We start from the raw sequence: 17,376 nt of genomic DNA on the forward strand, positions 1-17,376 counted from the left end.
TAGGTTATGGTGACAGGGAAGAAATCTTTGAAAATACCAGAATCCCAGCTAAGGCAAAGGAGTACTTTCAGAAAAAATTAAACCCCTCTGTTGGTACTGGAACGCAGGGTCATTCCAAGGGATGAGATCTATTATACTCTTTCCCTTTACCTTTTTCCCCCATCCCAAAATTCTTGTTTACCTTTTTTACATTTTTACATTTCTATTCAAGTGGATCAGATTAAATTAAATTAAATTAATGCCAAAAAAAAAAAATGGTCTGAAAGGGAAAAAGAATTCCCAGGAAGAAAACATGAAACATAAGTGGAAAAGGAAAAGAAACTAGACCTTTTGCCATTAATAATGTAGAGAATCTGAACCTGCCTCCTTTTTCTCCCATGTCTGGGGTTCCCAAAACAACTAACCATGAGGGCACTTTGCTCAGGGATAATCTGTAACTATATAAAGAGCACAGGGATAGGAAGAGACCTGCTAGGGCTAGATTTGGGACCTGCAGTCTTATATTTAATTGAATTTCTTCCTTAAGCCTGGATAACAAATTCAAAAGCAGATTAGAAAAATGAGTTCATATATGGGTAAGGTAGAGTGCCTGAGGATTATTAAGGGCTTCATTTCCAAAGACATGTGTTATCTTAAGTAGTTCTTTTTCTTAGGAAGTGGAGACAAAGGAGAATATCACAACGTCACTCCTGCCAACCCAAAAGGTGATTGGCTCTGGAAGCTAACAATACAAAAAGGATGACTGAAAAGAACGGCTACCTGGTGATACCATCTTTAATGTGATAGAGCAGACACTCTGACATCAAGGGATCTTCATTTAGGTTCACTAGATGAGGAGTCTGTAGAAAGGAAAGACATGAGTTTTCATGAGTTGAGGGGAACTAGTCAGGGAATAACAGGATAAAGGGAAGGGAATGAGGCATGAGAGAATGAGTAGAGATCTTGGGAATCATTGAAGCAATCTTAAGAGAAATATCACAAAGCATAAAGGTATGAGAGAATAGAGACAGTTAGATCAGAGATTAAAGGGAAAAAAATCAAAGACTAAAAGAAAAGACAGTCATGAAGCACATACAATGTAGTAGTTCACAGTGACTTACTAAGCCAGGATGCAAGACCAAAGTTATCCCACCTGATTGGTAAGGGAGGAAGAGGGGGAACCCCAATTCCTTTTGTGAAAGTTGACCTTCTTGTGCCCCATGTCACTACACCAAAGCCTCACCCTTCAGTTACCACTAGATAAGTGCACAACACTGACACTAAGACACTTAGTCCCTTTTCCCTTCTCCACCACTGAATTTGAGAAGGGGGGGAAGGACTCCAGCTCTAATTCTTCTTAGGAACTGGATTTGAAGGCCCCCACTTCCTAGTATTTACAGAGATACCACCTAATTTACCCTGCACCAAACTCTATATAAAAGGGAATCACACCCCTGCCCTGTAAATTGGCTGAATCCCCAAACACCCAGTCTCTTGCTGCCAGGATTTCATGTAGATCCAAAGTTTCAGCTACCAAGGCTAGATAGAAGTCATGGGCACTCTATACCCCCATTACTGTCTCCCTACCATAAGATAAGGTAAAGTGAGAGTCTAGTCAGATGTTGAAGATCTGATAACCAGGCATTGACTAATAAAAATCATGAGGCTTGGATCTTACTGCCCCAATTCTACCTCCCTGATGTCTGACATAGAACAGTTAACTGAGGAGGTCCAATTAACCAACCAGTTTACTCCCTCCTACCTTAATCCTTCTGATTCAGAGTCACAATCTGTCATTATGAAACCCAAACCCCAGGTTCTAGAACCCTGGCTTAATCTTTGACAAATATCCCCTCATCTAAGATTTCTTCCTTTCATATTCTTTACATTTTCTTAACACTCTCAGAAACCGGGTTGTCTCCAAAAGACAGACTCTACAATGCACCTTTTTTCATGTGCCCCTAACACTGGGCACAGAGCATATATCCTTTGCATCTCAAAACCACTTTCAGATCTGCTCACTCTGCTCCCAACACTAAACCTATCTCTTTTCTTTTGACAGTCATACAGCTCTACTATTACTCCCCTCTATCTCAAGTAATTTAGTAGCTGATTTCCTCTCTACTAACCCCTGACCTCCTACTCCAGAATTTCAAGATAAATCCTGAAGTCCCTCAAACTGACTGGTCCCTTAGTTCACTTTTTGCCATTAGCCAAAACTGGCCATTTTCAGTATTTTGGTCTCTGACATTTCCTTTTTTGATCATCTCTCTTGTGTTTCCATTTCCCCTTTAGCTTCACTTTTCCATAAAAGATTACAGTAATAGACTGAGAGCTAGAAGGGAGTCCATCACAACCTCCACTTCCTGTACTCTCTCAGACCATTATCACTTCCCTCCTTTCAGTTTTAACCCTATAGTTAATGAGTTAAAAACAACACCTTTGTCTTAAGTCCTACAAAATCCCAAACCTGGTTTATATACTCATGGCCTACCTTCCAGCATCACAGATTTACAGCTGGAAGAGCTGGTTCAACCTTGAAATCCAAAGGCTAGGCAACTTGCCCAAGATCACACCCAGCTTCTCTGACTCCAAATGCAGCATTCTTTCCCCTGTACCAATCTGCTCCTCAGCTCCTGCTCTCATGAAGAAAGTTACTCTATTGCACTGATCAAATCATTACCAAGTAAAGCAGATACAGAACAAAATACTATTTTTTTTTTTTTACAAAGACCACGTGGAAAAACATTAGGCCTCCCTCATCCCTTTTAGAAATATTTTTAAAAAGCCATGTTCTCAGTATCCTAGCCCAAAATCTTTGGACTACACATCTAAATGAGAAACTTATCAACTGTGCTATTGATTCTGAAACAATGACCTGCACTGAAATCATCTTATAGCATTCTTTTTGAAGACCTCATTTCTAAAAAAAAAAAAAAAAAAAAAAAAAAAAAAAAAAAAAAAAAAGTCTGATTAGCTCAAAGATGACACTTTTCCAAAATGATTAGGATAATGCTTTGATGACTTAATACCCCCTGAATTCACCTATGACCAGAATCCTTAAGGGAAATGATTTAACATCAATTGGAGAATGGCTGAATAAATTGTGGTATATGAATGCTATGGAATACTATTGTTCTATAAGAAATGACCAGAAGGATGATTTCAGAGAGGCCTGGAGAGACTTATATGAATTGATGCTAAGTGAAATAAGCAGAACCAGGAGATCATTATACATGGATGTGGCTCTCTTCTACAATGAGATGATTCAAACCAGTTCCAATATGTTCAGTAATGAAGAGAATCAGCTACACCCAGAGAGAGAACTGTGGGAAATGAGTATGGTCTACAACATAGCATTTCCATTCATTCTGTTATTATGTGCTTGCATTTTTGTTTTATTTTCCTTCCCAGGTTTTTTTTTCTTTCTAGATTCGGTTTTTCTTGTGTAGCAAGATAACTGTATAAATATGTATACATATATTGGATTTAACATATTTTAACATATTTAACATGTACTGAACAACTTGCCATCTAGGGGAAGGGGTGGGAAGAAGGAGGGGAAAAATTGAAACAGAAGGTTTTGAAAGGGTCAATGTTGAAAAATTACCCATGCATATGTTTTATAAATAAAAAGCTATAATAAAAAAAAGGAAAAGGATTTAAAAGGGAATGAAAAGTTTCAGCAAAATAATTCTAGGGTAAGGTAAGGAACTACTTTCAGTTTGATGAATCATAAATGTTTACAGAACTTTCACCTGAGATCTTACTGTAGAGTTATGTCTTTGTAATCTGTCTTTGGGCAGATTACAAATTGCAAATCAAAGATGGCTTTTACAAGATTTATGAAACCATGGGGAAAGTCTGTCTTCTTTGAAATTTTTCTCTTTGAGCAGAAGTTCTCAGAATTAGAATAATTAAAATAATAGATCTCTCTGCCAGGCTTGTGCCCCAAATGCAGAGTAATAAATCTATTTCTCCCACAACTAAATTGAAACAACAGTACAAAAAAAAATTTTACATTTTATACAGTGACTAATCTTGGTTCCAGAAAACAGCTAATAAAACACACTTCACTCCTCTCAAAAGAAAAGGGAGAATTACTAGTACAGACTGTTACATTCTCTTATAAGCAGTTGTTTTGTAGATCAGTTTTATTTAGTTGTTTTGTTACAAAGGAGGGTTCAATTAGGAGTGAGAGTAGTACACCAAAACAACAATGTAAAAAACAAGAGATCAATAAGATCAATAAATCTTTAAAGGGAGGAACCTCCGATCCACTATTTTCCTTTATCTTTTTTATCTTTCACAAAGTCATAAAAGGCTAATTACAACTCTTAACCTCCTCCTTCTCAAAGTCTTGCTGCTGGCTTCTAACCCCAACATGCAACTGAAACTCACTCCTTTAAGTACTAAATTCTTCTACTTTCCTGTAAACGGCTGACTCAATCACCCCCTGTCCTCTCCTAGTTCATCTCCCACCAACTTTCAGCCGTTGCTACCTTATTCTCCAAAACTTGATCTATGGAGTCCATTTCCAAGAGGAACTAAGTCAAGGGCTGAACTCTCAGGGACTGTGCTTCTTCAGACTAGCCACTATCTTCTACCCAGTCATTCCAGACTACCTCCCTTTCCCTTTTTACTTCTTGCTCACACTTTAGTGGGAGAGACAATGTGTAAACAGTGTATCATTCAAATTATAGACAGAATAAAAGGAAATAACACATAAAGGGATAGTGAAATTAAAAGGGATCAGGAAAGGTTTCCTGTAGAAGGTGGGACTTTAGCTAGCTAGGACTTGAAGGACCCCAGAAGACAGAGATACGGAGGGAGACCACAGAAGTTGCAAAGAAGGACAGTTCAAATGCACAGTAAAGAGATAGAGCATCTTGTTTAAGTACAGGTTTGTAACCTCGGTCATTAGTAACTGGTCCCTCTTCCTCTTTGTCCCCAATACTGTCAGCTGCCAAGTTTTGTGGCTAATGTTTCTATATCATCCCATACAACCCTTTCCCTACATTAACACAGCAACTTCCTTAATTTGGGCTTTCATTGCCTCTTGTATAAATGACTGCAATAGCCTATTGGCCTCTTTATTTCTATTCTCTCCTCATTTTAATATATGAAGCCTTCCCCTATACTTCCCAGTTGTTAGTGACCTCTCCTTATTCAACTGTTTTGTCTTTATCTAACTATGTATATGATGTATTTTTCCTTAGTAAACTCTCTCAGGGCCAGGGCTGTCATTTCTGTTTTTGTATAATTAGCATCTAAGACAAGGCCTGGCACATGGCAGAAGTTTAATAAATGCCTGTTAACTAATTAATAAAAAAATCAGATTGAGATTACTGATAAGAACCCTTCATATAACATTCTCTTCATTTCATCTGTATCATCTTATCCTTCCCTCCAGTTTCAAAAGGAAACAATTTTCTTTCACATCACGAGAATTTACCTTTCCACTTTACTCTGCACCACACATTCTTGCCAAGTAACTCACATTTCTACAACACTCTAAAATTCAGAAAGTACTTTCCTCAAGACAGTTCTATGAGGCACTTGTTACAAGTACTTATCCCCATATTACAAAAGAAAGAACTCACTAAAAGGCCCACAGTCATATACTAGGAATATACACTGATTTCAAGTTAAAAATAGTTCAGAGGTTGTCCAATCCAACCCTCTCATTTCAAGAGGAAACAAGTCTAGGACAGTTAAGTGACTTGCCCCAGATCACAAAGGAAATAAGAATAAGAGATGGGTTTTGAACCTAGGGTTCCTCAATTAATTAATTCCCCCTCTAACATATTCATTCTCACAAGTGACTGAAAAAAAAAAAAAATAAAGTACACATGTCAATCTCTCACCTCCTAAAGAAGGCTCATTTAAAGTCCCCCAAACACAAATTCATTTGCTGATTCTTGTAATCATTAAGCCTCACTGCTGCCCCTACACTTTTTTGAAATAGTTCTCTCAGACACTAACAATGACTTCCTTCTTATCATCTCTTAGTCCTTTTGCTTCTCGACATCTGTGTAGCATGCAGCATTGTTGACCACCCCATCTTGAGAATGTCCTCTCCTTTGGCAGGGATCTGATTAGTTCCAAATATTGGACTTGGTTTTTTAAGCTCTCTATCACTGAAAGGCAGGCTGGCCATGCTGATTGAAAGGCTCGATTTGAAATCCAGGAAGGTCTGAGTTCAGATATTACTTTGGACACTTAGGCAAATTACCTAACCTCTCTGGATCTTGATTTCCTGAAATGCAAAATAACACTAAGTATTATCTACCCCCAAAGAGTTGCTATAAGGTTTAAATTGGATGATGTATGTATAAGCACTTTGCAAACCTTCAAGCCAAAATTAAGAGCCAACTATGTGCCAAGCACTGTGTTAAGCACTGGGGATACAAAGAGGAAAAGACAGCAAGGAGATCACAATCTAATGAGGGAGACAATAAGCAAATAAATATAATCAAACAAAAAGGAAAAATAGTAAAAAAAAAAAAAAAATTAAGAGAAGAATAGGCTTCCTTTCCTTGAAAGGGATGGGGAACATCTGGACAACAGACTGGATAAGGCCTCTGAAATCGTTTGCTAAAGCAACTGAAGGCGATGATCAACTGAAAGTTAGGCATAACAACCTTCCATTGCTTGAATTCTATAAATTGATAATTTTGTATGGTCTCCATTTCTATTACCTCTTTATTTTTAATGTATCCTGCACATGGTTGCTAGACTAATCTTCCTAAAACAATTTCATAGTCAGAATTTTAGATTCGGAAGGGTCCCTAATCCAATCTAATCCAACCCTAACTCAAAAGCAGTGATAACCAACAAATCATCTTTTAAATTGTATGTAAAAATCACCAGAGAAGAGTGTACCTCCTCTTTTTAATTACAGAACAGTTCTAATGTTAGAAGCTTTCCCTGACATCAGACATAGATTTGCCTCTTTGCAATTTCTATTTATTCCAACTGGAGCCCTCTGAGGCCCAACCAAAATATCATCCCAAATCACTTCATATTCTTTCATGTCTTCATCATGTCCTTCCCTTGCTTTAGAACCTCCTTCCTGCCCTGTGTTATCAAGCCCAAACTGTTTAGCCTGGAATTAGTCTTCCAGTTTTAGATGAATAATCCCAACTATCCAGTATGAAGTATCTGCCCCAAATTAGTCTCCTCATGGTTCTGTACACAAACCAAGATAATTCCATTTCTACTTTTACATTTACTATGCTGAAATGTCTTAAATTCAATCGAATGTCTTTATTCAGTGAATATTAGAAGACTGCAGTGTTTTCTCCCATTTTACTCTGCCTATACAAATACTTCTCATCCTTAAAAACTTAACTCAATTTCTCCTTCCATGAAGCATTTATTGCCTATTCTAGCATCCAGAAATCTTATCTTTTTCTGAATCTTCAGAATCAGAACTATACAATTTGGCACTAATCTTAATGTTCATTAGTCTCTCTAAGCAAACTATGAACTCTTAAGGGATGGCTCCTTTCCTACTGCCTTCAACAATATATTTAAGTATGTCTCCTTTATCTTAAAAAAAAAAAAAAAAAAAAAAAAAAAAACTTTCATTAGGCCCTACCATCCCTCAAACCATGCTACATCTTGTTTCCCTTTTATTAGACAAACTCCTAGAAAAAGCTGTTTATATTTTGTTGCCTCCAATTCCTCTTTTCACTTACACTTTTTTGCATTGTGGCTTCTGAGCTCATCACTCAAATGAAAATATTCTCAGCAATGTTGTCAATAATCTCTTTTAATTACCAAATCTCATGGTTCTTTTTCAGTTTTCATTCTTCACCTTTCAACTGAATTTAACTCTGCTGACCACTTTCGCCTCCTATATTCTCTCTACTTTGGGTTTTTGTACTTCTGCTCTCTTCTGATTCTCCTACTTATCTGATAGCTTTTTCTCAATTTCCTTGGCTGGCTCATCATCCATAACATGCATCCTTACTGTGGATGTCCCCAGGGTTATATTTTAGATTCTCTTTTCTTCTCTCTCTATACCACAGTTCCTTAACCATAAATTAGTTATTTTAATATTTTGATAAACTATTTCTACATAATTGTTTTCTGTTAGTTTTATTTTATGCATTTAAAAAACCATTATTGTGAGGAGTCCATAATCTTTACCACACTATCAAAGAGATCAAAGAAGGAGTTAAGAACATCTCTCCAAGATTCTTTATCTTGATAATTTCAATAATTCCCATGTGTTTACCATCTCTCTGTAGATGACTAGGATAGATCTTTCTCCTGTCTCTATTGAGCTTCAGTCTTGCATCACAAAATGCCTATATGGACATTTGAAATGAGAGGTTCCAAAGGAACTCAGTGTCTAAAACTAAACTCATTCTTTTTCCCAAAATCCTCCCTTCTCCCAAACCTCCCCATTTTTGCCAAAGATACCTCTATCCCAAGTTCATAACTTCAGTATCATGTTGGACTCCTCATTCTATCTAATCCTAGATAGCTAATCAGGTGCCATCTTACCATTTCTACTTCCACATCTTTTCCATCACATCTTTCTTTCCACTTCCAGTTCAAGCCCTCATTCAGTCCTGCTACATTATTCCAACACTCTCCTAACTGGCCTCCTTTCACAAGTTTCTTACTACCAACATCCTACACACTGCTGCCAAAGTAATAGTTCTTAATACTATCCTAGGTTTGCTCCTGATGGCTTTCTATTGTCTCCAAGATAAAAACAAAACCCCACCACCCTCTGGTTAGCTTTTAAAAGCTCTATACGAATCTTTTCAGCCTCACTGGACATCATTTTCCCCTCCATATGCTGCAGTCCTTGTCATACTGACCTTCTCTCTGTTCCTTACACATGATAAACTGTCTCTCACATCTGTGCCTCTGCATTGCCTTATCCCACACCTGGATTCCTCTTCTTTGGCTCCAAAGAATCTTTCTTCTGTTAAGATATATCTCAAACACCATCTTCTGCCAGAAGCTTTTCCTATCCCTCCAATTGCTGATGTTTTTCTTCCAAATCATGCTGGTACTTAGCTACTTTGTATTTATTCACTTTATATTTATGTTGTACATATTTATATGTATAACTTATCTCCTGCATTAGGATGTAAGTTTCCTCGTGGGTAGGATTTGTCCTTGAATTCCCAAGAGGAGATTTCTACCTTTGTCCTTGCAATCCCAGTTCCTGGTATACAGTAGGTGCTTTTATAAATGGCTGACTTCTGCAGGCCCCTACAGAGTGAGACATGGAGGCAATTTAAGTAACTGAGGAGGGAGGTAAAAGATAGAGATGAGATGGTGTGGGAAGAAACCAAGAGAAAAAGGTTAGTGATACCAGAGGGACAGATCACAAGGGGAGACAACACAATCAAATAAAAATATTTCTTTTGCCCACCAACCCTACCACTCTTCCCCTCATTACTGTAGACTTCCCTTTGATTCTTCACCTGGCCTCCTCACCTTCTTGGGGGAAAAGACGCCCACAGTCCCCCCATCTTCTCGTACAGCTACACCCATCTCTGCCAGCAATGCTTCTCTGTGGGTAAGGAAAAGAGATGCTCATATTGCTTCCCTTTCGCTCTTCCTTTGCTTTTCCTTCTCCATAGGGACAAATAACCCAATCCCTTTCTGAAAACCTAGGCAACCAAAGACATCACAATCCCATACCTCTCCATTCTTAGAGCTTCTGTCTTACGTAGTTTCTCCTCCCAAGTTTCATTTAGCTCTGCAATGATCTTTTCTGTCTCCTGGATCCAAAGAGACAATGGGTCAGCACATCCCCTCACAAGTATCTCTCATGAATACAAGAAATCATAATACAAGTATCTCTCAAACACATAAAGCCTCAGCTCCCTCCCACTCCAAGAAACTGTGGTATTCTCAAAATTGTTTTCCCAGCAGCTGAGTCCCCAGGTTTCTTACCTGTAGTCTCTCCATAGCTTCCTCAGGTCCAATATGGGACTCAGCATTAGAAGAAAATGATGACTCCAGCTCCCCATTGTGAACTGGCGTACTTAAAGGTGAGTCTGGGGCAGGTGGGGATGGCAGAGCAGGCAAGCCAGTTTCACAGCTTCCCTTTTCTAGCTTTGCAACTGGGGCAGAGAAAGAGGTAAGAGACAATGAGTCTTTTAAAAAATACCCTGAAATACAAAGAAAAAGACATCTAGAATCACGGAATGTTACAGAAACAGAAAAGAATTTAGAAAACATCTATTCCAGAGCAAAAATCCTTCCTACAGCTATTAACAATTCAGTATATGAAACTCTTAAATACTACACAGCAGGGATGATACAGAGACTCTCTGCCCTCAAAAAGCCTTTGTTTTATTGAGCAGGTACATGTCCAAAGATAAATAAATACAAAGTAATCTGAAGAACAAACTAGAAAAAAGAGGCAAGGCTTCCAGGTCAATGTCATCTGAGCTAGATAATAAAGATTCTAAGAAAGAGGAGGGAGGGTTAGGGACTACAGGATAGCTTGTGACAAGGAATAAAAATAAGAAATGGTACATTAAATTCAGAGAATAGCTAGAGGGCCAGTTTAGCTACAATTGAGAATACTAAAGAGTAATATGAATTATCAAGTCTAGAATATGTTGGTGCCAAGTTATGGGGGGCTTTAAATGCCAGACTGAAATGTTCATATTGCCTCCTAAAAATAAGAAAACATTTAAAATAAAAATAGGAGGATACCTATAATCTAAGATTATTTTGGTAATTTTGTAAAAGATGAATTGAAGAGGCAAGAGAGGAGAGGCAGAGAAACCAATTAAGAGGTTATTTTAATGGTTTGGGCAACATGGGATGAGGCCCTGGGGCCCTGAACTAGGACAATAATTATATTGAAACAAGGACAAGGCATACCCTTTGATGCAGCAGTGTTACTACTGGGCTTATATTCCAAAGAGATTCTAAAGAAGGGAAAGGGACCTGTATGTGTAAAAATGTTTGTGGCAACCCTTTTTGTAGTGGCTAGAAACTGGAAAATGAATGGATGCCCATAAATTGGAGAATGGCTGAATAAGTTGTGGTATATGAATGTTATGGAATATTATTGTTCTGTAAGAAAGGACCAGCAGGATGATTTCAGAAAGGCCTGGAGAAACTTACATGAACTGATGCTGAGTGAAATGAGCAGGACCAGGAGATCATTATACATTTCCACAACAATACTATATGATGATCAATTCTGGGGGACATGGCCCTCTTCAACAATGAAATGAATCAAATCAGTTCCAATTGTTCAATAATGAAGAGAACCAGCTACACCCAGTGAAAGAACTATGGGAAATGAGTGTGGACCACAACATGGCATTTCCACTCCTGTTTTTGTCCGCTTGCATTTTTGTTTTCCTTCTCAGGTTATTTTTACCTTATTTCTAAATCCGATTTTTCTTGTGCAACAAGATAACTGTATAAATATGCATACAAATATTGTTTAACATATACCTTAACATATTTAACATGTATTAGTCTACCTGCCACCTAGGGAAGGGGGTAGGGGGAAGGATGGGAAAAGTTGGAACAGAAGGTTTTACAAGGGTCAATGATGAAAATTTACCCATGCATAGGTCCTGTAAATAAAAAGCTATAATAAAAATTAAAAAAAAACAACAGAGATAGACTAAAGAAGGTAATATCACCAAGACTTGGCAACTGATTGAATATAAGAATGAGGGATGAATCCAAATAAAAAAGATAGTGTTGAATGTCCTTAAAAGAAACAGTAAATTTCGGTATAGGGGAAAGTTTGGAAGGAGGATAGGGAAAAGAAATGATGTTCTTCAACTCCACTTGAACATCTTCAAGAACAGAATTCACTGACCACCTCATTAAGTAGTTCAATTCATCCATTCCATACTGAGACTAAATCTCCCTTGTTAACATTTCATCCATCAGTTCTGCCCTCTAAAACAATAAGAAATAAATCTACTTTCCCTGCCACATGGTTATCTTTCATGTTCTTTAAGGTCAGAGATGGGAATGATAATATCAACTGAGTGGCACAGAAGATAGGGTACAAGACCTGTCTAGTAGTCAGAAAGATGCGAGTTCAAATCCTATGACACTTGGCTATGTAATCCAGATCATGTCACTTTAGCTCTGCTTGCCTCAGTGTTTTCATATGTAAAATGGAGATAGTTACAGAGATTTAAACAAGATATTAATTGTAAGGTGCTCTGCAAACCTTAAAGATTTTTTATAAATACCAGCTGTTGGTCATTATTGCCAACATTGTGGTTTGTATAAAGAATAAGACAATTTTGTATTCTCCCTTAATCTTTTCTTTTAATCATGTTCCAACTAATCAACTTTTCTTTAAAAATGACTCAAAATAGAATAGTTATAACCTTCCTATGATCTAGACTTCCTACACTTCTGAAATTCCCAACTCTTTATTTAATAACTGCTGCCAAGCCAAGTCTCTATACTTATAATAGTAATTTTTTTTTTTTTTATTTAATAGCCTTTAATTTACAGGATATATACATGGGTAACTTTACAGCATTAACAATTGCCAAACCTCTTGTTCCAATTTTTCACCTCTTACCCCCCCCCCACCCCCTCCCCTAAATGGCAGGATGACCAGTAGATGTTAAATATATTAAAATATAACTTAGATACACAATAAGTATACATGACCAAAACATTATTTTGCTGTACAAAAAGAATCAGACTCTGAATTATTGTACAATTAGCTTGTGAAGGAAATCAAAGATGCAGGTGTGCATAAATATAGGGACTGGGAATTCAATGTAATGGTTTTTAGTCATCTCCCAGAGTTCTTTTTCTGGGTATAGTTAGTTCAGTTCATTACTGCTCCATTAGAAATGATTTGGTTGATCTTGTTGCTGAGGATGGCCTGATCCATCAGGACTAGTCATCATCTAGTATTGTTGTTGAAGTATATAATGATCTCCTGGTCCTGCTCATATAATAGTAATTTTTTAAACGTAACTATAGGAATTTCCATTTTCCCCTATATTGTCTTACTGGCTTAGTCCCAGAATTCTGATCTATCAAAATAATTCTGAATCCTGATTCTCTCCATGGTATTAGCTATGAACTTTGTTCTACTTAACAAGTTTTATGAACAGCTCTCCTGGCTCTTCATTATCTAAGAAATAAGTAAACACTTAATAATAAATATTTGTTGAATTGAATTCATCCAAAACACCAACATTAAGGAATACCCTAACCACATACAGGTGAGGAACCTGATGGTAGATAAAATGGAAACCCAACTCCCAACCTCCCAGTCCCCTATACCTCCCAGAGCAGAGGCTGAGAGCCCTTGAGCCAGCAGCAGGTCTCGGAGCCGGGCTACCTCCTCCTGTAGCTCTCTGATCAGCCGTGCATTAGGGTCTTCATTGATAACTGCATTACAGCGGATCTGCTTGGTACGGTCTGCATATCTGAGGCAGGGATGGAGGGTCAGGGCAGCCTAGACTTCAGCCAGCTCCCTTTTATGGTCTGTTTGTCTGTCTGCTTCTCCATCTCTTCCAATCAATCAACATGTCTAAAGATATAGGAAGGGCACTACAGAGCCCTTAAATCAAGGTCTAAAGCAACTCTCCCCTAAGTCCCTGGCTTCCCCTGTCTGTCCATCTGATGCTTTCAGTGTCCCAGAATCCCAACCTGAGGGTGCTGAGTGTCTCTTCATAGTTGATATCTGCAGGGCTTAAAGCAGCAATCATTGCTGTGCGTGAATTTCCTCCTGGAAATAAATTAGAAGACCCAATGAGGCTGAATTTCAACAGGCGTCAAACTGGCTGAAAGTATGTATAAGAAGTTACCTAGAACATAGTAATTACCTAGAAAATGAGAACCATGGTAGGGCAGGGAACTTAGGGAATGAAGAATGGGAGAATTATGAAGTTAATAGTACAGTCTTGGCAGCAATGAGAGAAGTATGAAGTCCCTGCAAAGGTCCTGAAGTTAGTGGGAAGCATGAAGTGACTAAGTGGTTATAGGGATAACAGTGGAAAGAATAATCAATGCCATAATCAGTTCAACACAAGGGGAGATAGCAACATAAAAAAAGCCAAGGCATAAGAGCTCTCACCTAAATTCTCCTTTAGCAGCCATGTGAGCACAGAATCCCTATAAGGGATGAAATCTGATTTCCGCTTCTTTGATTGCTAGAGATAACAACAACAACAACAACAACAACAAACAAATTAGTGCAAGGTAGGATGAGATGGGAACTCTTTCACCAGTATAACTCCCTCTTTCTGCCAATAATGATCCAGGTCTCACCATTTCTGCTAGGGCTGAGATCACTTTTCCTAAAGTGGTCAGGGACTTATTTATATTGGCACCTTCCTGGAAAGGGAGAAGAAAATGGGCAGTGAGGTGGCCTCTGAATAATTCCTCCTAGCCCCTCAACAGAACCTCCTCCACCCCCACATTCTTCCCAGATTCCTCACTCCATATTATCAGAAATGGATCTCTTCCTATAACATGCCCAACATCTTCAAGTTCCTTCTCACCTTCAGCCTCATGCCCCGCGCTCCTGAAGAATCAGCTCGTTCACTCCCAGCCAGATCCACCAAACTAATTTTACTGACCTGGAGGTTAAAAGTTAAAAGAAGAAACAAGAAGTGATGAATTAGCCCGGGGAAAAAACATAGGAGACAAAAATAATGAGGAAACATGATGGAACTACTTAGCAGAAACTTGGACAATTACTCAGTGACTTAAACAGATATATTATTTATTTTTTCTTTTTGAAAAATTGGAGGAAAGGTGATCAGAATCAAAGTGACATACTTTATCCAATAAAGTAGGATTTCCCTGAGAGGAAAAGCAATGGGTCTTAGGTTCAAGAGCAAAAAGTGAGAAACGCAGAGGGGAGACAGAAAATACTACCTTCTCTGTGTCCAGTCCTGAGAACTGGTCATGACAACGCTGAGTAAAAACAATAGTGAAGACAGCATGAGAACGGCTACTGGTCTCATTCATGTTGGTGGCAGCCACCGTGCTAAAAAAGGGGAAAAGGAGAAGATTGGGATCCAGGGATCCAAGGATCCAGCCTCATCAGCCCTAGGGTTTTTCCTGAGATTCAGGCATTTAGAGTTTCAGGCCCAAACTTCCTCCCTTTCCAGTGCTATTCCCCTCAGACTCCCAGGCCCTACCATTCCTCACCGGGCCTTGTTGCCACAGTCCATTAAGTCAGCGATGTCAGCATAGGAGGTAACTGCCAGCTTGGACAGGTCCTGAACATAGGGGCCCAAGATGGGGTGCTCTCGCACCCGAAGACCCCCCCTACTTTTGGGGTTCAAAAGGTCCCGTACACGCTCACAATAGATCTCCATGTAGCTCACCTGGAGCAGAGGGTATAATAATCCATGTGTGAGGTTGGTTTTAATTTGTTTCTCTATCCCACCTAACCCACTTCTGGGTCCCCAAGGGACTCAGATATTTAATTCCTCTGAGTCCCTTTCTCACCTCCACAGAGTAGGACAACTGAGCATTCTGGTTCTCACTAATTCGAGAGAAGAGGTCCTCACAGAGCTGAAGAAAAGAGAAAAGGAACCAAAAAAAAAAAAAAAGGGGGGGGGACAGGGAGACAAGGGTCAGACTTTTCCAAGCCACTCTAATCGAGAAAAGGAACCTAGTTCTAATACCCAGTTTTCTCTTCCCATCTAGCTAGTTCAGGCTCTCCTTCCATCATAAGCCTAGGTACTTTCTAAATTCTCAAGAATCCCTTGGGTCCAAGCTTTCTAAACCTCTAATCTTCAGGCTCTCCCTTGACCCTGAATCCTTCCTTCCTTCCTCAAACCAGATATTTGTGTCCTTTGCCATTGACTTCTCTCAGGGACCCAGGGATCTCCCATTTTACTTCTCCCTAGAATATCTGAGGGATATACCTGAGGCACAATGCCTTGCTGTCCAGGCTCCTGCCTCCCCATCATGGTATAGGATTTTCCAGCGCCTGTCTGTCCATAGGCAAAGATGCAGACATTATAGCCCTCAAAGGCATGAAGCAGCATCTCTTCTCCAATATCCTGATACACTTGAAGCTGAGATGCAAACTGAGGGTCCTCTGCCTGAGAAGATTCAAGAACAAAGAAATAAGGTATCAGGGCAAGGAAGAGATGAGAACAAGTTGTTTTGGTCTTCAGTATTCAGGACTCAAGAATCTTGTCTCCCAGTCCCCATTCCCTACCCAGAACCCAAGAATCTAACCACACCCCCTGCCTTTCCCAAGCCTTCCTCACTACCCTAGTCCTACTCCCCACCCCTCAAATCTTCCCCTGCAGTCTCCCCTCTCCCACCAAATAAGTAATCTTACCGAGGTGTGGGACCAGTAGGAGTAATCAAAGGTGAAGCTTTTGGGAGCATCCTTGCTTTGCTTGGGGTTAGTGATAGCTAACAAAAAGGAAATGAAGTAAGGACAGGACTGGGCTCCAAACTCCAGAACTCTTTTCCCACATAGCCTCAGCCCTTGGATCAGGGAACCAGGAACCCTCTGCCCCAGATCAGCTCCCATTTAAGATTCCCCAACCCCCTCTAGTCACTAGAGCTAATTTTGGCTCCCTAAGACCTGCCTTCCCACTGAGCTGCCTCCCTGATTGGGCAACCAGGGCTGGAGGCCAACATTCCTTATTCCCTCCCCCCCCATGGCCCAGAGAACACACAAGAGAAAGGACTGCTCCCACCCCTACTCTATGCTCACCTAAAACCCTCCCAGTGCCTCTAATGGGCATGTCCAATGTCCTCCAGCCTTCCCCCAATCCCAGAAATCCCTGCCAATGCCCCTGGGACTCACTCACAGGTGGTGTTGCCCTGCATGCTGACCACACACTTGGCATCATGGCTGCTCTCTCGGGCGTTAAAGGGTCGTACCCTCACAGCAACCTTCACTGAGGCACCTGCCATGGCCCTAGAGACTCCCACCCCACTCAGCTGGAAAACGGAAGGGGAAGATGGTACAGGTAGCACCAAGAAAAGAAGAGATAACAAAAGACTTCCATTCCACCATTTCATCCCCCCTCAAGGACCCAAATATCTCCTACTTTTCCCAACCTTCCAGCAATACACACACTCAGAAACCCACTTCCATCTTCCAACCCTAGCTTTCCTTCGCCCTATATGTCTTTCTCCCCTCCAACTCCCAAGCTTGTTACCTGGTGTCCTGACCCCAGGTTGGGAATACTGTGTTGCCTCTGGCTGCCGCTGGCCCTTGTAAGGGGGGCCCCATCCTTTGTTTTAGGCCTGGTAGCTCCTAGGCTGTGGGGGATAAATGATAACACTGAGCTGTAGGGAATATTGGATGAAGCCCCCTGGAATCCCTCGGTTCTATTTAGAAGGCATAGCCAAGATAGTAGAAGGGTAGTGGAGGAGATAATTAAATGCCTAACTATGGTGAGTTTTGTCCAAGAC

At 39.8% G+C, this 17,376-nt stretch overlaps 1 protein-coding gene across 3 annotated transcripts in view; it reads right to left on the bottom strand.

Annotated features, from left to right (window-relative positions):
- Positions 1–17,223, bottom strand: part of KIF1C (kinesin family member 1C) — a 28,629-nt gene extending 11,406 nt beyond the window's left edge. For 2 of the 3 annotated variants that reach the window (XR_004233739.1, XM_012550274.3), the window contains exons 1-16: positions 17,121–17,223; positions 16,767–16,899; positions 16,286–16,362; positions 15,861–16,040; positions 15,439–15,504; positions 15,136–15,314; positions 14,860–14,971; positions 14,481–14,558; positions 14,248–14,313; positions 14,054–14,129; positions 13,627–13,705; positions 13,258–13,403; positions 9,910–10,079; positions 9,655–9,734; positions 9,448–9,523; positions 760–839 (exon numbers count right to left, since the gene is read on the bottom strand). Coding sequence is in view for 2 of the 3 variants with exons in the window: in XM_012550274.3 (XP_012405728.1) it covers positions 760–839; positions 9,448–9,523; positions 9,655–9,734; positions 9,910–10,079; positions 13,258–13,403; positions 13,627–13,705; positions 14,054–14,129; positions 14,248–14,313; positions 14,481–14,558; positions 14,860–14,971; positions 15,136–15,314; positions 15,439–15,504; positions 15,861–16,040; positions 16,286–16,362; positions 16,767–16,872 (1,571 nt within the window). In the remaining variant the exon portion in view is untranslated. Of the gene's footprint in view, positions 1–759; positions 840–9,447; positions 9,524–9,654; positions 9,735–9,909; positions 10,080–13,257; positions 13,404–13,626; positions 13,706–14,053; positions 14,130–14,247; positions 14,314–14,480; positions 14,559–14,859; positions 14,972–15,135; positions 15,315–15,438; positions 15,505–15,860; positions 16,041–16,285; positions 16,363–16,762; positions 16,900–17,120 lie in introns of all 3 variants that reach the window. The other variant, XM_023504091.2, reaches the window with a different exon arrangement.
- Between the last annotated feature and the right edge of the window lie 153 nt (positions 17,224–17,376).

Source organism: Sarcophilus harrisii, chromosome 4, assembly GCF_902635505.1.
Source record: "Sarcophilus harrisii chromosome 4, mSarHar1.11, whole genome shotgun sequence".
NCBI lineage: Eukaryota > Metazoa > Chordata > Mammalia > Dasyuromorphia > Dasyuridae > Sarcophilus > Sarcophilus harrisii.